Source organism: Ovis canadensis, chromosome X, assembly GCF_042477335.2.
Source record: "Ovis canadensis isolate MfBH-ARS-UI-01 breed Bighorn chromosome X, ARS-UI_OviCan_v2, whole genome shotgun sequence".
Lineage (NCBI taxonomy): Eukaryota > Metazoa > Chordata > Mammalia > Artiodactyla > Bovidae > Ovis > Ovis canadensis.
The window spans coordinates 82,774,761-82,801,879 of NC_091727.1; the positions used below are offsets into that span (position 1 = coordinate 82,774,761).

General features: G+C 40.6%; 1 protein-coding gene across 1 annotated transcript in view; it reads left to right on the top strand.

Annotated features, from left to right (window-relative positions):
• The window catches only part of LOC138930780 (phosphatidylinositol-binding clathrin assembly protein-like), a 49,791-nt gene extending 22,986 nt beyond the window's left edge, over positions 1-26,805 (top strand). Inside the window, exons 4-11 of the mRNA XM_070291207.1 lie at positions 1,362-1,464; positions 1,629-1,722; positions 1,835-1,946; positions 2,801-2,907; positions 3,787-3,828; positions 12,871-12,950; positions 24,642-24,768; positions 26,797-26,805. Coding sequence (XP_070147308.1) covers positions 1,362-1,464; positions 1,629-1,722; positions 1,835-1,946; positions 2,801-2,907; positions 3,787-3,828; positions 12,871-12,950; positions 24,642-24,768; positions 26,797-26,805 — 674 coding nt within the window. The remainder of the gene's footprint in view (positions 1-1,361; positions 1,465-1,628; positions 1,723-1,834; positions 1,947-2,800; positions 2,908-3,786; positions 3,829-12,870; positions 12,951-24,641; positions 24,769-26,796) is intronic.
• The last annotated feature ends 314 nt before the right edge of the window (positions 26,806-27,119 follow it).

The window sequence follows — 27,119 nt, forward strand, 5'->3', positions numbered from 1 at the left end:
CTATTGATCCTACAGCATCATAGTGAACACTGAATAATTGCTGAATGAATAAGTAAATTGAATAAATGAATCAAGGCCCATAGTGAGCAGCTGAATTTCTGTCATGGCCTTTCTCTTTACATTTTGTCTATGAAGTAGGGGCAAGGTCGTTTGTTGAGTGAAAGGAAGACCAGAGCAATGGTAACAAGGGGATGGGGGTGTCAGGAAAATGCTAAGGATTTATAATAGTGTCTGTGAAAATGTGAAAGGAACTAATAAAGTTCAGTTATTTCTCCGGTTCAGGAATGTCACCATCAACACCACATCCAAAGGTGATATCAACACTTTGAGGAAGGGCTGGTGCACTGGGATGACCCTGAGGGATGGGATGGGGAGTGAGGTGGGAGGGAGGGTCAGGATGGGGAACACATGTACACCCATGGCTGATTCATGTAAATGTATGGCAAAACCCACCACAATATTGTGAAGTAATTAGCCTCCAATTAAAATTAAAAATAAATAAATAAACAAATTCATTTAAAAAATAATCTTTAACAGAAAGTTTTAGGAATACTGTACTTGATGAGTAATAAAAGCCATTCTAGTGTTTTTTCCCCAAATGTTGAAACTTTACACGAAATTTTATTTTATTTTTTTGTTTTGTTTTGTTTTAATTTTTATTTTTACTTTATTTTACTTTACAATACTGTATTGGTTTTGCCATACATTGACATGAATCCGCCACAGGTGTACATGAGTTCCCACTCCTGAACCCCCCTCCCCCCTCCCACCCCATATCATCTCTCTGGATCATCCCGGTGCACCAGCCCCAAGCATCCTGTATCCTGCATTGAACATAGACTGATGATTTGTTTCTTACATGATAGTATACATGTTTCAGTGCCATTCTCCCAAATCATCCCACCCTCTCCCTCTCCCTCAGATTCCAAAAGTTCATTCTATACATCTGTGTCTCTTTTGCTGTCTCACATACAGGGTTATCATCATTACCATCTTTCTAAATTCCATATATATATGTGTTAGTATACTGTATTGGTGTTTTTCTTTCTGGCTTACTTCACTCTGTATAATCAGCTCCAGTTTCATCCACCTAATTAGAATTGATTCAAATGTATTCTTTTTAATGGCTGAGTAATACTCCATTGTGTATATATACCACAGCTTTCTTATCCATTCATCTGCTGATGGACATCTAGGTTGTTTCCATGTCCTGACTATTATAAACAGTGCTTTTATGCTTCAGAGATATTGTTGAGGGATATGTGTGAATGTGGAATGATAAATCTTTGCATTTGGTGACATATGTTGTAAATGGTTAACATTGGTTAAACTGGAAATAATAAAAGGTATTTCATTTTTAGGCTATGCTATGTCAGCTTTCATCAGACGATATAGCAAGTACTTGAATGAAAAGTCACTCGCGTATAGACTGATGGAGTCAGACATCACCAAAACCAAGAGAGGGTAGGTAAATATTGTTAATTTTTAAGCAAGAAGTACTGCAGTACATATCTGTTCTGATATGTAGTTTGGCAAAAATGCAGCTATTTTTCAAAATGCTGGTGTCACAGTGCTTCTCAAACTCTTAATTAGCATTGATGTTATGAACTTTTTTTTATTTTTTATAGGACAGATGGTGTGATGAGAACTATGAACACTAAGAAGCTGCTGAACACTCTTCCAGTTATTCAAATTCAGTTTGACGCTCTTCTGAATTTTAATGTAAGAGCTTTATAAATCCTTTTTTAAGAAAATACTATTAAGCAGCATTGTTTGACTGTAGGTTGGAGAGGGAAAAAACCATGGTGATAATTGATTCCTCTTTAATTTCCAGGCAAATGCTGATGAACTAACTAATGGTATAATACATGCTGCTTTCATGCTCCTCTTTAAGGATTCTCTTCGCCTCTTTGTAGCCTATAATGAGGGGATCCTTAATCTGCTAGGTAAGCTAAAGAATAGACATGACTTTTTAAAAACTAAACGAGCAAAAATTCTTTATTTGTAAAAACCTTTTATATCTAAATTTAGATTCATCTGTGTTTTAGGTTCAAAATAGAAGATCCTTACAAGGTCGTGTATATTTACATAACTAGACATCATATTGGTTTTTTTTGTTAAAAATAATTAATCAGCCACAGAACTTTTCAATTTGTATATAAGTGCTAACTGATACTTCTGGGAAATTTATTGGGAAATTAACATGGATTGCTGTATTTATTTATTACATAGTAAGTCCCACTCAACTAATGTCAAATAGTACAATTCTAACTTTCCTAAGATACAGCCTACAAATTATTGTTCTGATCATATACAATCAAATGTTTCTTAGACTTTTTGGGAAATTTCAGTCATCATTTAGCCCTAACCAGTTTCGTTGTTGACAGTTTGAGATATTTCTTACATTTAGGAAGTACCTGGTACATTTGTTGATTTATAAAGGGTAGGAAATACAGCCTCTCTGTCAGAGACCATCAGAACTTGATGTTAATCAAAAAGATTCCAGACTAGAATTTGTAGAAATTAAACTAAACTATCTAAATTATATGTGTATGCTATTAAATGCCATAGATATTACCAGCACCAGTGTTCAGCATGCAGTAGTTCCTGTATAAAAAATCTGTTGTTTATATTTAGATGTGCAGTGTTGTTTGTTAAAACAAACCATTACTGGATTAAACCTGTAATTGTTTTCAAGAAGTTAAAATCATATCCAGAATTAACATAGAATCATCAGAAAGGAAAGAAACTTGGGATTGCTAAAATACTGGCTACTTTGTCTTTTTTTTTCTATTTTTAGATAAATATTTTGACATGGGGAAGAAGCAATGCAGGGAAAGTTTGGATATTTACATCAAGTTCCTCGAAAGAATGACCAAATTGGCACAGTTCCTTAAAGTTGCAGAGGTACAGAAATCTATTTCTAGCCACAGCTTTTGTGCTATTTTCTGTATTAGTTTAGTATCCTGTACAACTATACCTCTACCCCACAATCACTGCCACATAAACAGAAATGGGTAGTTTTAACTATTTCGTAAACAGTACAACTAAAAACTAGGAATAGGTACTTCAAATGTACCCTCCAGTGTACTTGTGATCAAAAACGATCTTACAATGATTTCTGTTTGTGACTTGAGGATAATTTATACCAAGCTTACTTTCCCACCAGAAACAGCTCTAAAGCCAGTGAGATAAGGAAACATATGAGGTGGGCCACAGGTTTGCCCTAGTAGCTAATTCTGAGTATTTGAAAAGTTAGAACACATTTGTATGATATCCAAAATGAAGCCAAGCTCTTCACAAAACAACAAAGACTCAAAATCTGGCAGGTCTTTTTAAATTTTACCCTGAGAGCAAATATAAGTTTATGCTTAAGTGTGCAAGGCATTCTTTTGTGGTTTTTGCTAAGTCGCTAAGTTGTGTCCAATTGTTTGCAACCCTGTGGACTGTAGCCCACCAGGCTCCTCTGTCCAGAGGATTTCCTAGGCAAGAATACTGGAGTGGGTTGCCATTTCCTCCTCCAGGGGATCTTCCTGACCCAAGTATCAAACCTGCGTCTCCTGCATTGGCAGGCGAATTCTTTACTGCTAAGCCACCTGGGAAGCCCCACAAGATATACTTTAGCCTGCCATTTTTCTTGATCTGGGTGTGTACCAGCCCAGCAAGGCACTCTTGCTCTTGGAGTCCTTTCTCTTTAGTGTACAAATTGGTCTCACGCTTACTTTAATTTGTTAACACTCGTTGCTGTAATGTTTTATTTTTGCCCCTTTTTTTTTCTGATTTCAGCAAGCTGGAATTGACCAGAATGACATTCCATATCTTTCTCAGGTCAGTACATCTCTTGTCTGTCTTTAAGTGGCTTTTTGTCTTTGTGCTGTGTTTATCATCTGAGATGCCATCATTTTCTGTATGGTTACATGTGTATTTTCATTTCCCTGAGAGTAACATTTATATTTCTACTTATATATACATAGACTTGTGTCTTTGGAACAGGTCTGTGAGCTGTAGGTTTTACAAAAGAGATCATTCCTCGCTGAGTGCTAAATGGTGACTTATAGTGTAACAACTCCAACATGCTTTTTCAGTGGACAGAACTGATCGGTGAAAATAGCAAGGTATTCTTTACATCTGTGTCTCTTTTGCTGTCTCGCATATAGGGTCATCGTTACCATCTATCTAAATTCCATATATATGCATTGATATACTGTATTGGTATTTTTCTTTCTGACTTACTTTGCTCTGTATAATGTAAAGAACAGACTGTTCAACTCTGTGGGAGAAGGTGAGGGTGGGATGATTTGAGAGAATAGCATTGAAACATGTATATTGTCATGTGTGAAATAGATCGCCGGTCCAGGTGCGATGCATGAGGCAGGGTGCTCAGGGCTGGTGCAGTGGGATGACCCTGAGGGATGGGATGGGGAGGGAGGTGGGAGGGAGGGTCAGGATGGGGAACATATGTACACCCATGGCTGATTCATGTGAATGTAGAGCAAAAACCACCACAATATTGTAAAGTAATTAGCCTCCAATTAAAATTTAAAAATAATAAAAAAAGAAAATATCAAGGTATTGCAAACAGTGAGTTTAAACTTGAAGCTGTGTTATCTGCCTTTCAAGAGTGTCACCTCAAGCAACTCATTTGCATTCTCCATTCCTCCTTTATGCAAATGCAGAATGAGGGTGATGCTACTGTCTGCTTTACAGCAGAGTTGTGAGCATCAGATGAGCTCAGGATTTTTCCTTTCCCCAAAGTCTCTCATCAGGAATCCCTCAGATGGCAGGCGGTGCAGGTTAGGATGAAATGCGGGTCTGGCAGTCTGCTCATGCAGCCCGTGGGTGCCCTCTGGACCTGCCTCTTCTCCATCCCGCATGTATTATAGGGCTCGAGCAGCAGGGGTTGCAGGCCCAGCCTGCTGACCTGCTCTGGGACCCAGACTAACACAGCAAGCTACTTTAGGTCACTTGGAATATGAGCCAAAGCAGTCTTTCCTGGTCTCCAGGTCTCCAAGAGACTTCCCAGTACTCATGTTTCCTTTTTCATGGTGAGACGTGTGAGATACAACACTTTATCTTCTATTTTGAATGGGATTTCCTGGTAGACCCCTGGCCACTGGTGCTCTAAAAATTTTACTGCTGTGTAAGGCTCCTGAATCTTTGTAGGGTTGACCTCCCATCCCCTGGAGTGCATATCACTTTCCAAGGTCCTCTTTCTGCTCATCTGGTCCATTTAGCATGACATCATGAATGGAAGTAGATCAGCGCAATATTCTGAGGGGTAACCAAAGGGTCTAAACTTCTTCTGACCATATTCTGACCAACATATGGGTTGAGAGAATTAACACAGCCTGAACCAGATCATAAATGTATAGCATTCCATTTCATCTGCCCACAAACTCTTACTGATTCATACTTTAGATGGCAGTGGAAAGCACAGCACTCACCAAACTGTTAGCCACATACCATGTTCCTGAGATTACATTAACCTACATCTACTGAAGAGCTATGACAAACCTAGATAGTGTATTAAAACGCAGAGACATCACTTTTCCGACAAAGGTCTGTAGAGTCAAAGGTTTGGTTTTTCCAGTAGCCATGTATGGCTGTTAGAGCTGGACTATAAAGAAGGCTAAGCACTGAAGAAGTGATACTTTTGAACTGTGGTGTTGGAGAAGACTCTTGAGAGTCCCTTGGACTGCAAGGAGATCCAACCAGTCCATCCTAAAGGAGATCAGTCCTGAGTGTGCATTGGGGGGACTGATGTTGAAGCTGAAACTCCAATACTTTGGCCACCTGATGCAAAGAGCTGACTCATTAAAAAAGACCCTGATGCTGGGAAAGTTTGAAGGCAGGAGGAGAAGGGGACGACAGAGGATGATATGGTTGGATGGCATCACCGACTCAATGGACCTGAGTTTGGGTAAACTCTGGGAGTTGGTGATGGACAGGGAGGCCTGGCGTGCTGTGGTTCATGGGGTCGCAAAGAGTCGGACACGTCTGAGCAACTGAACAACAGCAACAAAAACCAAAGAAACTATAGTGGCTGCAACTGGGTTATTACTTGATTGATTATGGTGCAGTTTGTCATTCTTCAGGGCCTGACTGGTTTGGGGGCCATACTGGTGAATTATATGGAGATACAGTAGGGACCATCACCCCTGCATCCTCTTTACTTTTAAGATTGGCATGGATTTCTGCAATCCTCCTAAGAGGTGATCTTGTTTATTTTTACTGTTTTGACTGGACTGTAGGTGGAGGCATGTCCCCAGCTGGCAATGCTGTAACTTAACTGTAGTTAGAGGCCTAGAGGCCAGGAAGGGGTGAGGACATATCCTGATGAGGCATGTAACTTGGAGAGGGGTGGGTAGTGCTCTCCATATCATCTCCAGCAAGGGAGGAGGAGGAAGCTTCTTCAAGTTCAGAGCCTTCTGGGGAATCTGGGGACTCAGAACTTCCATGGCTGTCCCCCAGGTCTCCCCATCCCATAAGTCAGGTCCTTAACTCTAGCACAACCTGCTGCCTGACTGTGGTGTTGCAGAGCTGCCTTGGTTGAGACTGGAGGAATGGGAGGTGGTCAGGCATGTACATGGGGAAGCTTGTGAAGAAAAAACCCAATGGACCTTGGGAGGACAGGATCATTGCAGCTGCAAATAAATGTTGAGTTTGGCATCAGGAGAAGGAGGGAGTGTCTTATCTGATGACTTCTCAAAAACCTTTGAGGGAAACATACGTGTCTTCACAAGCATTCATTCATGTGTAGAGAGGTACCAAAGTGATCAATTTCCTCACAGACATTGAACCCCATCAAATGGTCCACAATGGGAACCACTGTTGGATGCAATAAGGCACAGCTTCCCGAATGAGAATTCCACTAACCAGACAGAGAAACGATGAGAATGTCTGCCTTAGTAGAGGAGAAGATGGGATTTCATTGCCCAGAGTCACTATAATTAGTGATATCTTCCCAGATATCATCCTCTGACTTTCTCTGCCTTGACCTCCCTTCCTTGAGGGTAGTGGCAAAGGTGGGAACGGTTCCCATGCAGCCCAACATGGTGACACAGACCAGCTTCAGTTGAACCGGCCCATCATGGCAGCACAGACAAGCTTCAGTTGAACTGGGCTTTGGCGTCTTGGCCTTGGCCCCCTTCAGTGCTCAGTGCCTGCAGCCGGAGCTCTGGAGGAGGGACCCATCTGGACAAGACAGCCCCTGGTTAGAGGTCCTTCCTTCCCATGGGACCCTCCTCTGTCTTCCTTATTTCCACTCTGCCTGGTTCCTAGGATCCCCAGGACACCTGAATCAAAAACTGAAATTGATGGCTGGCAGAGAGACCGCAGAAGTCAGGCGAGGCTCTTTGTTGTTCAAGCGTCACGCAGGTCTCCACTCCTTGCTCTGTGAATCAGCTGCTTTTACTGCAAGGGATTCCTTATCAGCACACTGGCTTCGGGCCCTCAGCCAGCACAGAGAGTCATCTGTCCTGGCCTTGGTCTGGCTGAGCTGCTCACTGGGCATGTGCTTTCTGGGGCGTTTTGGAAAGCCCAGGATGGACTGAGATGGAAGGCTCTCTGGGATGGGAGGGAGGCGGGGAGTCACTTGATCTTTTAATTCAATGGATCACATTTGAAAAGAGCCAGAAGAATGGTCCCCTGACTCCTCTGAAGATATCTTGATTCAAAGTTCAAGATGAGGTCTTCCTTCCTTCCTCCTCTTTGCCCCCTCGGTCAGCCCCCTTGAGAGAGGTCCATGCGCTCTTGGGAGAAGCGTTTGCAGTCAATCTTGATGCTCGACCCCTGCAAGGCTGCGGAGGTCTTCCTCTGCACCTCTGCATTGCTTAGCCAATTTCTCTCATGCTTCTGACAATCTTGACTTTACGTGGAGGAAGGGAAATGTTAAGTGCACACTCCCCACGTTCAGGCTCAGCCAAACCCTTCCATTTTCTGAAGAGGTGTCTACCTCACTTCCTTGGCTGATCCTTCCTCCTTGGTCTCTACCCCGTCTCTGGCTCATGGAGCATCCTTCCATGAGTGGCTGTCCATTGTGTCTGTCTGGGTCTACTCCTTTTCTTGCCACCCTGCCCCGCTCTTTCGTTCGTGTTGGGTTCAACTCCCCTAAAACTCATGCATCGGCTGCTCTGCTTGTGATTCGTTTTTCACCCAAGCACTTCAAACCTGGGCTGCACTCCTCAGCAGAGTTCCAGGAGCCCAAACTCTGGGGGACGTACTGGATGGCATGGCCATGGTTTTGGTGGGCAGAGGGCTACTGGGTGCTTCCCAGAAGAGCTCTGACAGCCTCCCGCCTACCCTTCTGCTGGAATCGTTGGAAAGCAAATTGGATGAAAAAAGAATGTTTCCAACCCACATTGTGCAAGGAATGGCAACTTCTCTCTGTTAATAATTTTGTTATGTGTTTGTTGAATGACTGACTGACTGATCCAGAAATGCTTTGTGCCTTTGCCGTACATGTGTGTTTGCCCTGCTGATGTTGGCAGTCCCCTGATCATTTTGGGGTCCCTCTCCCTCTTTTTTCCCATCTTGTATGTTTGAACATTTGAAGCTCACCCTGGACTCCAGACCTCCTGGTCTCCCTGCTGCTCAGGGGCCTGTGGCCTCTGGCTAGGGACAGACTCTCCAATTCCTTTGTGCTGAGAGTGCCCATGTGTTTAAGAGGCGTCTGTGGGGAAGTCTTCTCCTTGTCCCCGTATTTGGTGTGATGGGAAATTCCTCTGAACAGATTTCTGCTTTGCTGCATCATCCCAGCCTCCTCTGAGTCTTCTCAGACTCATGTGTTTGCTGTTTTTCTTTTCTTTTATAATTTTTTTTTATTTAATCAGAGGATGAGTGTTGCCCTTCTTGATAACTTTTGTGCCATTATCCCTGTTGCTCTCAGAATGGCCGCTTAGCCCTGCCACACCTCTGTGAACACTTCCTTCATTAAACCCTTTTCCAGCTGCTAGTTCAGCCGCATTAGGGTCGGTCTCTGCCACGGTAAGCTCACGGTAAGCTCAAGAACGTAGCTTCAACTCACTTCTCCGCTGCTCCACGTCCATGTACTTTGCCCCCTGCTGGTTGCTTTATGCAATGCAACCAGGATGCTGGTCTGAGAACTTTCACAATACAGATCTGATCATTTCACTCCTCACTTCAAAGCCGTCCAGTAGTCATCCAGTATTCTCAAGGTGTCTAGGTTTGTCATAGCTTTCCTGCCAAGAACAATCATCTTCTAATTTCATGACTGCAGTTGCCATCTGCAGTGATTTTCAGGTCAGTTGTTCAAAGAGGCGTGTCTGACTCTTTGCAACCCCATAGACTGCAGCATGCCAGGCTTCCCAGTCCATCACCAACTCCAAGAGTTTACTCAAACTCATGTTCATCGAGTCAGTGATGCCATCCAACCATCTCATCCTCTGTCGTCCCCTTCTCCTCCCACCTTCAATCTTTCCCAGCATCAGGGTCTTTTCAAATGAGTCAGTTCTTCACATCAGGTGGCCAGAGTATTAGAGCTTCAGCTTTAGCATCAGTCCTGCCAATATATATTCAGGACTGATTTCCTCTAAGATTGACTGGTTGTATCTCCTTGCAGTCCAAGGGACTCTCAAGTGTCTTCTCCAACACCACAGTTCAAAAGCATCAGTTCTTTGGTGCTCAGCTTTCTTTATAGTCCAACTCTCACATCCATACATGACTACTGGAAAAACCATAGCCTTGACTAGACGGACCTTTATTGGCAAAGTAATGTTTCTGCTTTTGAATATGCTGTCTAAGTTAGTCATAGCTTTTCTTCCAAGGAGCAAGGGTATTTGAATCCATGGCTGCAGTCACCATCTGCAGTGATTTTGGAGCCCCCAAAATAAAGTCTGACACTGTTTCCACTGTTTCCCCATCTATTTGCAATGAAGTGATGGGACCAGGTGCCATGATCTTTGTTTTCTGAATGTTGAGTGTTAAGACAGCTTTTTCACTCTCCTCTTTCACTTTCATCAAGAGGCTCTTTAGTTCTCTTCACTTTCTGCCATAAGGATGGTGTCATCTGCATATCTGAGGTTATTGATACTTCTCCTGGCAATCTTGATTCCAGCTTGTGCTTCATCCAGCCTAGCCTTTTGCATGATGTACTCTGAATATATTAAATAAGCAGGGTGACAATATACAGCTTTGATGTACTCCTTTCCCACTTTGGAACCAGTCCATTGTTCCATGTCCAGTTCTAACTGTTGCTTCTTGACCTGCATGCAGGTCTCTCAGGAGGCAAGTCAGGTGGTCTGGTATTCTCATCTCTTGAAGAATTTTTCACAGTTTGTTGAGATCCACACCGTCAGAGGCTTTGGCATAGTCAATAAAGCAGATGTAGATGTTTCTCTGGAACTTTCTTGCTTTTTTGATGATCCAGCAGACATTGGCAATTTGATCTCTGCTTCCTCTGGCTTTTCAAACTCCAGCTTGAACATCTGGAATTTGGGCAGTGATTTTAGAGCCCAAGCGTAGGAAATCTGTCACTGCTTCCACCTTTTCCCCTTCTATTTGCCATGAAGTGATGGGGCCAGATGCCATGATCTTAATTATTTTAATATTTAGTTTTAAACCTAAACAGTGTGTTTGAAAACCAAGGACATCACTTTGCTGACAAAGGTCCAAATAGTCAAGGCCATGGTCTTTCCAGTAATCATGTACAGTTGTGAGAACTGGACCTTAAAGAAGGCAGAGTGCTGAAGAATTGATGCTTTTGAACTGTGATGCTGGAGAAGACTCTTGAGAGTTTCTTGGATTGCAAGGAGATCAAACCAGTCAATCTGAAAAGAAATCAACCCTGAATACTCATTGGAAGGACTGATACTGAAGCTGAAGCTCCAATACTTTGGCTCCCTGATGCAAATAGCTGGATCATTGGAAAAGACCCAGATGCTGGGAAAGATTGAGAACAGGCAGAGAAGAGGGCAACAGAGGATGAGATGGCTGGATGGCATCACTGATGCAATGGACATGAACTTGGGAAAACTCTGGGAGATGGTGAGTGACAAGGAAGCCTGGCATGCTGCAGTCCATGGGGTCTCCAAGAGTTGGACCTGACTTGGCGACTGAAAAACAACAACAATTTTCAAGTTAATGTCCAAACGCCACAACGTTGATATGAGTTTAAGGTCTTGCACCATCGAAAACCCTCCCAGTTTCATCTCCTCCACGCTCCCCTTGGCTCTCCCTGCCCTGGCAACATAGTTCACCTTTGTTTGTGGTCTGTGCCATATGCCCCCCCGTCATCCTCATTCATTTCATACCATCCTACTTTTCTCCCTCAGCTCTCAGCTCAGCTGTTACGTTGTTAAGCTTGCTTGTCTGCCATCCCTCACTTGATCAGATTCACCTAAACACCAAGTACCATGTACCTCTCCTTCATAGTACTTTTCACAGCTTTCGTTTGACATTTATTCGTTTGGTTATTTGATATCTTTCCTCTCCCATACCCCAGGTCATGAGACCTGCTGTATTCTTTGTGCCTGGTGGTTTCTAGTAGTTTATTAACAAACTCTTCTTGAGGAGTGAATGATTGGATCGGGGAGACATGCTGGGACACACAGAACCCTGGTTGGGAATTGACCTTATGTAAGAAGCACACTTCTGCCATCTTTAATTGAAGTGGAAAATGAAAGAGTGCATCCACATTCATTTGGCAAATACCAATTAAGCAGTTATTATATGCTAAACACCAAGATTCATCAATGAACAGACAAAATCATTGTCTTTTTCAGTTCAGTTCAGTTCAATCGCTCAGTTGTGTCTGACTCTTTGCCACCCCGTGGACTGCAGCATGCCAGTCCATCCCTGTCCATCACCATCTCCCAGAGTTTACCCAAACTCATGGTACATTCATGATGGCTCAGACGGTAAAGCGCCTGTCTACAATGCGGGAGACCTGGGTTCGATTCCTGGGTTGGGAAGATCCCCTGGAGAAGGGAATGGCAATCCACTCCAGTACTATTGCCTGGAGAATCCCATGGACAGAGGAGCCTGGTAGGCTACAGTCCACAGGGTTGCAAAGAGTCGGACACGACAGAGCGACTGCACTTTCACTTGCACTTTCATGTCCATTGAGCTGGTGATGCCATCCAACCATCTCATCCTCTATCGCCCCCTTCTCCTCCCATCTTCAATCTTTCCCAGCATGAGGGTCTTTTCCAATGAGTCATCTCTTTGCATCAGGTAGCCAAAGTGTTAGAGTTTCAGCTTCAACATCAGTCCCTTAGAGTTTTATATTTTACTGCAAGGAGACAGGCAATAAACATACACAGAATGAAACCTATAATTTCAAGGATGATCATTGCCATGAAGGAAAAGAAAAGATGGTGATGGTAAAGAGATTGTTGGTAGGTACTGTTTTCTCTAGGACACCCAAGGAAATCCTGGTTGTGAAGATGACATTCCAGGGGAGACCAGAGACCATGAATGAGCTTCTCTGTTCCCTGCTGTGTTTCTTTCTCTGTCTCTCTGTTTTCTTCTCGCCTCCTCTCCCTTTTCCCCACTAGGCTTAATGTTTTACTGAAATTTATCTAATAATCTAGTGACTCATGAAAGAAGCATAAGTAATGAATAATTTCAAGCCCAGTGTCGTTTCCAAAGGAGACATATTTTAGCAGCCGTTTGATCATCTTAAGAGACTTTTTTTGTTGTTTCTTTAAAAAGGTATGTAAAAGCATAGTCTGAAAATCTGATTTCATACCAAGATGCTACTTTTAAAAATGAATTTACTTGTAGCAATAATTTCACTTTAATCATTTGCTGGACAGGTGTCCTAATTGTTTTTCAGAACCTTTTCATGATATCTAAGAGTCTGAATTTGCTAATAACTATCAAAAAACAACTTTTCCTAATTATCTTTAGGCACCCTACAGTTTACTCGAAGCACTAAAACAGCATTTGGCTTCTCTGGAGGACAAACATGACATTCTACCTCCTTATGGGTAAGTTGATAATTCTCATAATATAGATTGATTTTGTTTTCATCTGAATAATTTGTCTCAGTTTAGCAACATCTGATTGACTAAAGAAAATTTGGGCTTTAAATATGGTGAAATAGTATACAGCCATTTTTAAATGATAATATGGAATAGAGGTTTTCAATCTTTTGTGGGACTCCATACTCATCACAGAGTTGTCTGCTTCCCAGAGGAACATCTTTTGTTATACTGAATGATTCTCAAAGTCATAAGTTGGCCCTAGAAGAACCTCTCTTTGAAGAATTTGATTTCTTCCTTTAGGGACTCTGCTAGGCAGAATTAACTGTTGTGGATGATTATTTAATGGTATGGCAAACTGTTTATCCACAAACATACATGTACTCCTCTACATACTTACAAATAAATATAAACTTTGAGGTGCATCACTTCAAAATATTCATGTTAGCTATTTCTGAGTAGAATAATCATGGTTGATTTCAGCTTCCTGTTTTGTCCTTTTCAGTATTGTTCAAAGATTTCTATCAGAGTCATGTATTATTCATTCAGTCCACTTTTTAAGGTTATGTTAATTATATTTGATTTATACTATCAACCTCTACTATACAAGTTTGTTGACTATTAATTATCTCTTTATCATAGGTAGGTATGTAGTTAGTATATAATAGGATGGATAGATAAATAAATGAAAGAAATGCAGGCTCAGCCAGGTAGGATATTTGTATCTCTCTTGATTGCCTAGCATGACTCATCTTTCCTGTGATCTCTTTAGCAGGCAGCATGCACTGATTCCCTCCATAACAAACAGTCCAGTTGTGAGAACCTCAGCAAGCAAAGTCTGGTTTTCAGGTGATATGACTCTGTTCTATGATTATGTCAGTGATAATTGAGGGCAGGATTAGAATCTTTAATTCTTTAATTTCCTAACCACTCACTATATCTGCCGCCTCTTCCTAAAGCAGTCTTTGACCTAGCGACTTCATTTCTAGGAAGTTATCCCATATATATATTCATAGTTGTGAAATGTCATATAAACAAGGATATACCTTACAACATTGTAATAACAAAATGACCCTCTATAAGGGGCACTGGAATGGGATGACCTCCAACATGTATTGTAAAATACATGTATTTTCTATTGTTCAATAGAAAATGAGCAAGGTGGGAAACAGTGTATAGTATGCTACTGCTTATTCTTTTTAACACCAAAAAAGAAAGCATATATATTTCTTTAATTTCTTAAAGAATATTTCTGGAAGGATATCTGAGAAATGAATAAAATGGAAAGAGATGGGTGAGCGAGTCTTCACTGTATCCCTTTTTTAATTTCTGAATTTTGTACCTGCAAATACTACTTAAAAGATAAGTGTTAAAAAGTAAACACATAATACATACATAAATCATGTGTGATGTCTGTATGTGGAGCAAGTCTTGCTTACCAGGGAATTCCAAAGGTTAGTTAGCCTTATACTCAGTGAGTATACAAGATACAACTCAGACCAGCTTGCAGGAGCCCAACTGCTATTGTCTTGTGAAATCTGGAAGCTAGTTGATGACACAGTGGTAACTTGTAATTGTCTGTGATGGAAGCATTATACCACAGAAATAAATGGACAGACGCTACAAAACAGGCCTTTTCCTAGATAGCTGGTTGTTGTACATTTACTGGTACATGACTGCACATAATCAGCCATATCCTGTTTTTTTTTTAATGGTTGATTGTATTTCAGTGATATTACTTGGCCTTCTATGCTAGACAAAAATTCCTGTAGTAATGAGGTATACTCTCATGGGGTTTATATGTATTAAAATTTGCTTGCTCTTAATTTAACTTGAAGACTTAAACTGTGTCTATTTTAAATGATGGGTTTTTTTATTTTTCTTTTGTATATATTTTCTCAATGGACACACTTTCTGCATTTTCAATGGGTGACTTTGACCAAAACTATGATGAACGTAAGTCCTTTGAGTAACACTATATGTATAGTAGACATTTGCTTCATTTCCAAAATAAGGACTTTTTCTGAGGCCCTATGGTTTGGGAATCATTAGTGCTTTTAAGAAGGTTAAACATAAAACTGTTAGTCACTCAGTCATGGCTGACTCTATGCGACCTCATGGACTGCAGCATGTCAGGCCTCCCTGTCCATCACCAACACCCAGAGCTTGCTCAAACTCATGTTTATTGAGTTGGTGATGCCATCCAACCATCTCATCCTCTATTATCTCCTTCTCCTCCCGCCTTCAATCTTTCCCAGCATCAGGGTCTTTTCAAATGAGTCAGTTCTTCACATCAGGTGGCCAAAGTATTGGAGCTTCAGCTTCAGCATCAGTGCTTCCAATGAATATTCAGGACTGATTTCCTTCAGGATGGACTGGTTTGGTCTCCTTGCAGTCCAAGGGACTCTCAAGAGTCTTCTCCAACACCACGTTCAAAAGCATCAATTCTTCGGCGCTCAGCTTTCTTTATAGTCCAACTCTCACATCTATACATGACCACTGGAAAAACCATAGCTTTGACTAGATGGACCTTTGTCTGCAAAGTAATGTCTCTGCCTGAGTCCCAACAGCCCAAAACTGGCTTCTAGTGATCTCTGCCCATGCTGTCGTCTTGAGCACTTAGCCTTGGTTGCCTGATGCTCGTTTCTTGAGCCAGTTGTGTCAGAAACCCTGTGGCCAGCTGAAACTGCTATTCCTCTTCAGTCACTGTGAAATAAAAATACTGGCCATGGAACCAGAGTACTTGAGTTTAATTTTCACTCTGTCATTCATGGACTATGTGACTTAACCGCTTTGTGACTCAGCATCCTTATCCTCAGAAGGTTCCTGTCAAGATAAAAGAGTCAATATAAATGTAGAATGCTTAGAACAAGACCTGGCCCATGTGTTACTTAGAAGTGTATATTTAAAAGTTCATGTATAAGAGACCCTTCTAATTACCTTTTTTGTAGTTATTGAAGTATAGCTTACTTGCACTATGTCAGAGCACCTTCTCTATACTTTAGTACTTTGGAAATTTGTTGATACTTGCCTCATGGACCAGTATATAACCATGATTTTTGGTAGATGTTTCATGTGCACTTGAAAACTGTGTCCTGCTGAGGTTTTTAATTCTGTTGTTCAATCCTCTGTATTTTCACTGATTATTTTGTCTGCTTGTTCTTGTAGTTAAGAAAGGTGTGTTCACATTTTCCCTATTTTCTCTTAAACTATTTTAAGTATTGATACTTTAATAGTTGTGTAGTACTAATGAGGGTTTTGTTCCCACCATACCACTAAAATGGCTCTAGTCAAAGTTACCAGTGGCCTCTAGGTTGCAAATAAAGTGGTAATTTCTCAGCCTTTATCTTACTGGACATGATTCATGACTCCCTCTTCTTTGATACGCTTTCTTCAGTTTCCCTGTTGGTTTTCTTCTTGTCTAACTCTTGCCTACCTTAGACTGTTTTCCACTGATTCCTGCTCATCTCTCTTCTTTATCCATATACACCCATTCCCTAGATGACCTCATCCAAGCCAATGGCCTTGAATACCATTTACATGATAAGAACTCCCAGCTGCAGCCACTGCTCCTGAACTCCAGGTTTGTATATCCAAGTGTCCATTCTGTGGTAGCACTTGAACAACTAGTAGGGTTTCCAAACTCCATGTGTCCAAAATTAAGCTTTTGACCCTTGACCCCAAGCCTCCTTTATCCATGATTTTCCCCCATGTCAGTTAATGGCAAATAGCGACTCATTTCTTCTAGGAAGAATGTGACTAGAACCAATGCAACTCAGGCTTGGAGTCATCTTGATTCCTTTCTTTCTGTCACACACCCACATCCAATACATGAGGGAATGTTTTGACTTTACCTTCAAAACGTACGTAAAAGCTGACCATGTGTTACTATCTCTGGTGCTACCACTGTAGTCAGAGTTACCATCACCTACACTACTGCAAGGGCTTTCTGCTTCTACCCTTGCCCTCTGTGGTCCATTCTTTATATACCGATCAGAATGATCCCATTAAAATACAAGTCAGAGATTCAGTTCAGTTCAGTCACTCAGTCGTGTCTGATTCTTTGTGACCCCATGAACCACAGCATGCCAGGCCTCCCTGTCCATCATCAACTCCTGGAGCTTACTCAAACTCATGCCCACTGAGTTGGTGATGCCATCCGACCATCTCATCCTCTGTCATCCCCTTCTCCTCCTGCCCTCAATCTTTCCCAGCATCAGGGTCTTTTCCAATGAGTCAGCTCTTCGCATCAGGTGGCCAAAGTATCGGAGTTTCAGCATCAACATCAGTCCTTCCAGTGAACACCCAGGACTGATCTCCTTTAGGAGGGACTGGTTGGATCTCCTTGTAGTCAGAGAGATTATGTCTGTTCAAATCCCTCCAGTGACTTTCCCATCTCAGAGACCTTGGGCTGAGATGGTAGCCTCAAAGTGAAAACCAATTCCTTACAAACCCCTTCATCACCTTCTGACTCTGGCCACTTTGACTCCAGATACACTGGAGTCACTGTTCCTCAAATACACCAAGCAAAGTGTTTCTTCAGGGCTGTTCATGCTGTTCCTTCTGGTGGATTTGCATGGGTCACTCTTTATAAGCTTCAGGTCTTTATGTAAAAGTCCCCTTCTCAGTGAGCCTTTCTTGTCTAAAATTTAAATGCCCTCTCTCCCACTAACATATCATATTCCTTTCCCTGCTATTTTTTCCTTAGCACTTATTACCATCTAACATGTTATGTGGGCTTCCCTGGTAGCTCAGCTGGTAAAGAAACTGCCTGCAATGCAGGAGACCCCAGTTCAATTCCTGGGTTGGGAAGATCCACTGGAGAAGGGATAGGCTACACACTCCAGTATTCTTGGGCTTCCCTGGTGGCTCAGCTGGTAATGAACCTGCCTGCAGTCTGGGAGACCTGGGTTCATTCCCTGGATTGGGAAGATCCTCTAGAGAAGGGAGCAGCTACCCACTCCAGTATTCTAGTCTGGATAATTCCATGGACTGTATAGTCAGTCCATGGGGTCGCTAAGAGTGGGACACGACTGAGCAACTTGCACTTTAACATGTTACGTACTTCATCTTGGTTATTGCTGGTCTCCAACGGAACATAAGCTAAATGAAGGCAGAGATTTTTATCTTCTTTATTCACAGCTGTATCTTTAGCACCTAGTACAGTGTCTAGCACATAACAAGTGCTCAATTTAAATTTAACAAATAATTTTGAATGACCTTATTTATACTAATTAGCCTAGTAATTTAAAGTCCTGTTACTTTGTAATGGGAAGGTATAAATATAAATATATCATTACTGTATTAATGGAAATTTGGTTTAGGTTTTCGTCTGATTCTTATTTTCAGATTCTTTTCTCTGTGCTATATGACAACCAATATTGCCTTCACAAGCCCCCAGACGTGTTGAAGCCAGACGGCAAAATGAAAACGTCATAGCAAATGACCTGGACGGTTCAGTTGTTAGCCTTGTAGAAAGTAAGCATCTATTTTTAAACTAATATTTTACATATATATTTATATGCATTTTAATAGGAGTATTTACATTAAAATAATGTGAAATTTGTGTTTGTTTTATAAAACAGATCTTAACTTTGGAGAAAGTGCAGCTAACAGGTGAGTTATTTTTTAAAAAGACAGCCAATAAATACATGTTAGAGGAAGGGACTGATGAGCATAGCACCTAGAAAAAAAGGTTATTTTTTACTTTGATTTAACCCTTCGTGGTTTGTCTGAAGGCTCTTCTTTGGCTAAGCATGTCTTATATATTGGCATTCTTTGTAGTTCTTTGTATTCTTGGTGATTTTCTTACTTTATGGTAGAAACTGCAGTAAATGAATGATACTTATTTTATTACTTTATTAAAGACAATAAAACTGCCAGTTGGAGCTCCTCAGCATTGTAAGGTAATCAGTGTTACTTCAGTGAGTGATTCCCTACATTTTTTGGCCAAAAAATTGCCACACACACACACACACACACACACACACACAAACAAAATAGGCAAATGGAAATCAGAGGAAGGCTGAACTGATGATATTAACAAGAAATGGTGTAGAATATAAGTTTAAAAGCACTCAACAGAATAAGACACTATTTCGGGAGATAAAACAGTCTTAATAGTGTGTACACAAAGCTTAATACTTACAGCAAAAGCTATTAGAAATGCATGGGGAGCTTGAGAAAAGTACAGTTATAATGGGTAGTTTCAATGACTTCGTTCATTGTTGGACAAATCTCGTAGACAAAACATAAGGAAAGACATACCTGAATTTAAATTATACCTAATAAATAAATAAGAAACCTAAGTGCACATACACACATACACACACACACACACACACACACACACACTGTTCATTTTCTTCCAAGGAATCCCAAAGAAAATCTTAAAAACAAACAAAGAATTTTATGGGCTACATTTTATCATAATCCAATAAAATTATATCTAATTAATGAAAAGTTGACCATGAAAATCTGAATGAATCAGTAATCTTTTTGCAAGAATTAATGCGAATTGCAGGACATGTTGGGCTTCCCTGGTGGCTCAGATGGTAAAGAATCCGCCTGCAGTGTGGGAGACCTGGTTTCAATCCCTGGGTTGGGAAGATCCCCTGGAGGAGGGTATGGCAATCCACTCCAGTATTCTGGCCTGAAGAATCCCAATTGACAGAGGAGCCTGGTGGGCTACAGTCCACAGGTTGAAAAGAGTCAGACACAGCTGAGCAACTAAGCATAGAACACAATCCTTTGGCCAAACAGGAAATCAAAAGGGAAGTTATCAAGTATCTTTGTCATTTAGTCGCTAAGTCGTGTCCAACTCTTTGCAACTCCATGGACTGCAGCACACCAGACTTCCCTGTCCTTCACTATCTCCTGGAATTTGTTCAAACTCATGTCATTGAGTCGGTGATACCATTCAACCGTCTCATCCTCTGAGCCCCATTTTGCTCCCACCATCAATCTTTCCCAGCATCAGAATCTTTTCTGAGTCAGCTCTTCACATCAGGTAGCAAAAGTATTGGAGCTTCAGCTTCAGCATCAGTCCTTCCAGTGAGTATTCAGGGTTCATTTCCTTTAGGATGGACTGGTTTGATCTGTTTCCAGTCCGAGGGACTCTCAAGAGTCTTCTCTAGCACCATAGTTCGAAACCATCAATTCTTCAGTGCTCAGCCTTTTTTATGGTCCAGCTCTCACATCCATACATGACTCCTGGAAAACCATTGCTTTGACTATATGGACCTTTGTTGGCAAAGTGATGTCTCTGCCTTTTAATATGCTGTCTAGTTCTGGAGGTAATGAAAAAGAGAACTTTATATCAGAGTTAATGGGGCAATGTGAAAGCTGAATAGGAAAAAAAATCATTGTTAAAAAAGATAAATTAATAAGAACTTAAATTTATCTTAAGAAAAAACATCTAAACTAATAAAAATATATTAGGGAGATAAAATTTATAAAGATAAAATCTTAAATTAATAAAATTGCAGGAATGATAAATCCAAAACATTGATTTAAAGTGCAATAAAATAAGCTCCTCTGATTAAACCGAAATGAGAATGTATGCAAGATGAGGAATAAGAGGGCTGACATAACCACAGATAGAGGAGAGATTAAAACAATTATATATCATAGTTTGTTCAACTGTTTGGTAACAACATATTTGAAAATCTAAAGAAAATTGATGGTTTTACAAATTAAATTTAATGACAGAATTCATCCAAGAAGCAGCAGAAACATGCATAGGCCCATTGTCGCATGAAGTTGAGCTTTATCTATCCTTAAAAGAGCTCAGTTTAGTTCAGTTCAGTTGCTCAGTCGTGTCCGACTCTTTGTGACCCCATAAATTGCAGCACGCCAGGCCTCTCTGTCCATCACCAACTCCCGGAGTTTCCCCAAACTCATGTGCATCGAGTCAGTGATGCCATCCAGCCATCTCATCTTCTGTCGTCCCCTTCTCCTCCTTCCCACAATCCCACCCAGCATCAGGGTCTTTTCCAGTGAGTCAACTGGAAAAGGTGACATGAGGTGGCCAAAGAACTGGAGTTTCAGCTTTAGCATCAGTCCTTCCAATGAACACCCAGGATTGATCTCTTTTAATGGACTGGTTTGGTCTCCTTGTAGTCCTAAGGACTCTCAAGAGTCTTCTCCAACACCACAGTTCAAAAAGCATCAATTCTTCGGTGCTCAGCCTTCTTCACAGTCCAACTCTCACATCCATACATGACCACAGGAAAAACCATAGCCTTGACTAGACGTACCTTTGTTGGCAAAGTAATGTCTCTGCTTTTGAATATGCTATCTAGGTTGGTCATAACTTTTCTTCCAATTAGTAAGCATCTTTTAATTTCATGGCTGCAATCACCATCTGCAGTGATTTGGGAGCCCCCCAAAATAAAGTCTGACACTGTTTCCACTGTTTCCCCATCTATTTGCCACGAAGTGATGGGACCAGATGCCATGATCTTAGTTTTCTGAATGTTGAGTTTTAAGCCAACTTTTTCACTCTCCTCTTTCACTTTCATCAAGAGGCTTTTTAGTTCCTCTTCACTTTCTGTCATAAGGGTGGTGTCATCTGCATATCTGAAGTTATTGATACTTCTCCTGGCAATTTTGATTCCAGCTTGTGCTTCATCCAGCCCAGTGTTTCTCATGATGTACTCTGCATAGAAGTTAAATAAGCAGGGTGACAATATACAGACTTGATGTACTCCTTTTCCTATTTGGAACCAGTCTGTTGTTCCATGTCCAGTTCTTTTTTTTGTTGTTGTATTTTTTTAATTTTTATTTTGACTTTACAATACTGTATTGGTTTTTGCCATACATTGACATGAATCCACCACGGGTGTTCATGCGTTCCCAATCATGAACCCCCCCCTCCCACCTCCCACCCCATATCATCTCTCTGGATCATCCCCGTGCACTAGCCCCAAACATCCTGTATCCTGAATCGAACATAGACTGGCGATTCGTTTCTTACATGACAGTATACATGTTTCCAGTTCTAACTGTTGCTTCCTGACTTGGATATAGGTTTCTCAAGAGGTAGGTCAGGTGGTCTGGTATTCCCATCTCTTTCAGAATTTTTCACAGTTTATTGTGATCCACACAGTCAAAGGCTTTGGCATAGTCAATAAAGCAGAAATAGATGTTTTTCTGGAACTCTCTTGCTTTTTTGATGATCCAGCAGATGTTGGCAATTTGAGCTCTGGTTCCTCTGCCTTTTCTAAAACCAGCTTGAACATCTGGAAGTTCACAGTTCACATATTGCTGAAACCTAGCTTGGAGAAGAGTAGGTGATTTCAATTCCAGGCTATTGAAAAGAGGGACGATCTACAATACAGTCTAGAAAATGACATAAGTTTAATGTTAGTTGCTCAGTCATGTCCGACTCTTTGCAGCCCCATGGACTGTAGCCCGCCAGGCTCCTTTGTCCATAGGATTCTCCAGGCCAGACTATTGGAGTGGGTTGCCATTTCCTTTGCCAGGGGATCGTCCTGGCCCAGGGATTGAACTCAGGTCTACCTGCATTGCAGGTGAATTCTTTACCATCTGAGCCACAAAGAAAGTCTGTAACTTTAATATGAAAGCCCAGTAAAGATAGAGCAAAAAATGGAAACTACTAAGTTCACTTATTAATATAGATATCAGAATTATACATAAAATATTCACAAATAAAATCCAGGAATAAATTTTAAAATCCCACTACCTGTACAGACTGCTTTGAGTGTGCACATGAAATACTCTGACTGGAATGGTGGTCATGCAGGGGGTATAATGGAAAGTGGATGCTCCTGGGACATATTTTGGAGGTAGAGTTGATAATAATTGCTATCAGAGGTGAGGAAATAAGAGGGATCAAGCTCTCAAGGAAATATAAGTGATAGATTCAGACACCCAAAAGTTTAAAAAAAAAATGCCTACCAAGAACCTTTGCTGAGAAAGATCCCACAGTGTGTGATCCCACAGGAAGATCCACTCTGTGATCCCACAGAGGTTTTCTTAAATTAAGAAAGAGGAACACATGGGTTTCAGGGAAACAGAGAGCCCTACTTAAAGAGGTGGAGGGAATTCCCAGTATAACAATGGAAGTCCAAGGGTTGTATTTACTTGTACAGAAGCCAATTTGGAATGGAACAGAAGGATGTAGACAGGTCTCCGGGAAAAAAATCAAAATGACATATTATTTGGTGCTAACATTTGTTTCCTCTGAGCCAGATACTGTTCATCCTAAGTATTTTACACATGATAACTCAGTCTTTCTACTTGGGAACGTTATTATTTCCACTTGATTATAAGCTCCATGAAAGCAAATATTTCCATCTGTTTTATATATTTCAGACACTAAGGATACTGCCTGGCACCTACTAGATATTGAATGGGTATTTGTAGAGTGAATGCAGTGAATCCACATTTAACATATGCAGAAACTGAGATACACAGATTCTGTAACTTCTCCAATGTACATATATGAAATGACTGAAATGGAATTTGAACCCAGACAGTCTTGCTCTAGAGTTGGGGCCTGTATTGTGAAGATATAGCAGGGTGAGAGGGGAAGACATAGTAGCATAAACATCTTCTTTAGGATTATGGAATTAAATACCATTAGGAAAAGAGTGGCTGCTTTTGTGATGACTGGTGTTTTGGTTTTAGGTCTTTTAGCACTGTCTGACTTTTTAAACTCTGGATCACTTGGATAAAAACTAAATTTTAATAAATCAAATGATGAATACAAAATAAAGATGAGCTTGTAGAGGCAAGAAACGTGTCTTAGAATTAAAACTAAAGTGTATGCAGAATAGATTATTACATAATTTGGTAGAGGAGTTGAAATAGATGAAGAAAACAGGGATAATAACTTTTACTAGTGATACAGAATATGGGCTTCTAAGCCTGCCACTAATTGACTGTAAGACTTTGAGCAAGGTATTTGCCCTCTCTGAGAGTCTTGTCTCCTCATCCATAAAACAAGACTTTATGATATCTACTTCACATAGTTATTATGAAAACTAAATATTTAATATTGTGAAAACACTTAACAGAGCCTAGTAAGAGTTCAATAAGAGTTTGTTTCCTTTTTGCTGTATATATTCTCTTATTTATACAAAATAGTACACATGTTACATTATTTATTCTCTTAATAACTCTAATTATATGAATCATAGTTTATCTTAATTTTATAAATAAAGAAAGAGTTTAAGTTGTTTAATCAAGGTTACACAGCTCTAATACTTTGGCACCTGGTCTTTTCATTGGAAAAGACCCTGATGCTGGGAAAGATTGAAGGCAGGAGGAGAAGGGGATGACAGAGGATGAGATGGCTGGATGGTATCGCTGACTCAATGGGCATGAGTTTGAGCAAATTCCAGGAAATAGTGAAGGACAGGGAAGCCTGGGATACGGCAGCCCACGGGGCTGCAGAGTTTGACATGACTTAGCAACTGAAATAAAATTTTAAAAAATAAATAAAATAAAATAAAAACTAAGCTGAAATATGTAGCTTTGTAATGATACCTTAATTTCATGTAGAAAATAGCCACAGTCTTTTATTTTTTTAGCTTTTTTACTGGTTCCTTCCTATTATCTTTTACCTATTGATGAGCATAAGCATTGTCTCAAAGGCTATGTCCTGACTAGATGTTTACACGGTAGACTTGTCATCTCCCAAAGTGGGCTGATTTCTCAATTGCCCTTTAGATCTGACGTGAAGTGGTGTCAACCCTCAGAGATGGAAATGACCGGTGAAATGAACTGGCAGCTGAGTAACTGCACCTGCGTATCAACCATCTGGGACCCAGTTTCTACTCCTTCCATCTCCTACATGGTAACATTTGTGATGTATTATTACCTTCTTTCTTTTTTGATATATACATGTAGCATATACATTTGTATTAGGGAAGTAGGTCAAGCAAGAAATGTCTTCTCTCTCTCTCTCTCTTTTTTATTTGCCCACGCTGCATGGCTTTTGGGATCTTATTTCCCCACCCAGGGACTGAACCTGGGCCCTCAGCAGTGAAAGCACTGAGTCCTAACCACTGGACTGCCAGGCACTCCTAGAAATGTTTTCTTTTTCATCAGTTTTTTTAAAGACTTTATAAATGACATACAATGACATGAATCAGCCATGGGTGTACATGTGTTCCCCATCCTGAACCCTCCTCCCACCTCCCTCCCCATCCCATCTATGTATTCTGCTAACATTTGCTGTAGACAGGTTGAGCTCACTCTTCCTCTCTTTGTGGAAGAGTGGATTCCATGATGGGGAGAGAGCTACAGAGTTCCCCAGCTTTGCTCCACATTTCTTGAGCATCTATTAGGCATTTAGGCAGCAGGCTGGCAGGTCAAGATACAGGGGCTGCAAGGGTAGATAGACATGTCATCAATTAGAGGCACTGACTATTCCAAGTGGAATGAACACCTCACAGGGAGTGTGGGTTACTTTGATAAAGAAGCTGAACGTGAGGGAAAAGGAGATGAGGTGGATTGACAGTAACTGGTTGGCAAATGGAAGCTTGGTGGGTTATTCTGGGAACTTGGAGTAGTTTAGCATGGCCATACTGTCATGGATGATGGGTGCAACAAGAGATAAAGCTCGAGCTTAAAGAGTTACTGGAACTTGTAGGAACTTGTATAGAAATTTGGGCTTTGTTATATAAGCAGTACCACACAGTCCTTTTTACAGTTTTGAAAGATTAGTCTGGGAGGAGAGTGGAAGATGATTAGTAGGGAGATAAGACAGATCAGGGAAGTCAATTAGAAGTCTTTTCAAGTCATCCAGGCCAGAGATTTAGAATGATCTGGTCTAGAATGCTAGAATGTTGGCAGTAGATCTAAAGAAAAAATTTCAAGAAGCTCGATCTGCAGATATGATTGATAAGAGTTGCTGATAAGTTGAAGGTTGAAATATGGGTCCCCAATAAATTATCTGCAAATATAAAATTCAAAAAACGCCAGGAAACAAGATTTGTTAAGTTTGCAGCAAATGTTTTTGGTCACAGAACTGTACTTGAACTATAATGAGGCTACAGTCATTGTTTATCTTACTAAGTGTAAATATTCATATGTGAATTTGGCATTTGTATTTTGGTACAAAAATAAATATTAGTGTGCTTCATTACAGGGTGCTATTTCAGACCCTGTGGGGTATTACTAGCATGCTCTCTGTGTTAAACATTCTGAATTCCAAAACACATCTGGCCCCAAGGACTTAAATGATGTACACCTGCTATTTTTGCACAATTTTGCTTTAAAACTTAATTGCTCCAATGATATAACCAACTGCACATTCACTCTGAGTACATAGTAACTTTGTTCTCCTTATATGCAACAGAGCTGCATTTAAGAATAAGAATTTTGATAGGATTTTGGAAGAAGTAATTTTGAAATGTACTGAGCAAATGTGTGGCTATGCACCTAGGAAGAGTTTAGCAAGAAAGTTTGGGGTTTCAAGGGAAAAAAAATCACAAAATAAAGAAGCAACATAATGTGGGCCAGATTTATATTCATTAAGCTATTAATAGCCCCTGTGACTCTGATGAAAAATACATAGTCATCAGAATCATAGATGTTGCATCATTTTTTCAAAATTTTTGCTGTTTCATTTTGAGAAGTTTGATTATGATTTTGCTTTGGCATGGATTTGCAGGGCGGGGTATTGTGTTCAGGTTCATACAACTTGAGTCTTTGGTTTTGTCTTTTCTCAAACTTGGAACATTTCCTGCCATTATTACTGCACTGATTCTCTTCCCTTTCTGTGACTCTAATAACACAAATATTAGAGCTTTAGATGTTGTCTCAGCTGGTCCTTGAGGCTCTGTTTGGTTCTTTAAATCTCTTTCTTTCTGTTTTGCAGAATGAGTGATTTGTGTTCGTCTATCTAAAGTTTCAAGTGAATCTTTCCTTTTTCATCTCCCTTCTGATAATTAGTCATTCCATTGGGTATTTATTTATTCCAGTTAATTATATTTTTCAGTTCTGAAGGTTCTGTTTGGCTTTTCTCTGTATCTTCTAATGCTTGGTTGATGCTTTCTATTTTAACTTTTGTTTCAAGTGTTCGTGATTACTCATGCAAGCGTTTGTGTACTAGCCACTTTAAAAGTCTTTGTCAGATAATTCCATCATCTATGTCATGACCGTTAATGGTTTTTTCCCACGGAAGTTGAGATTCTCATGGTT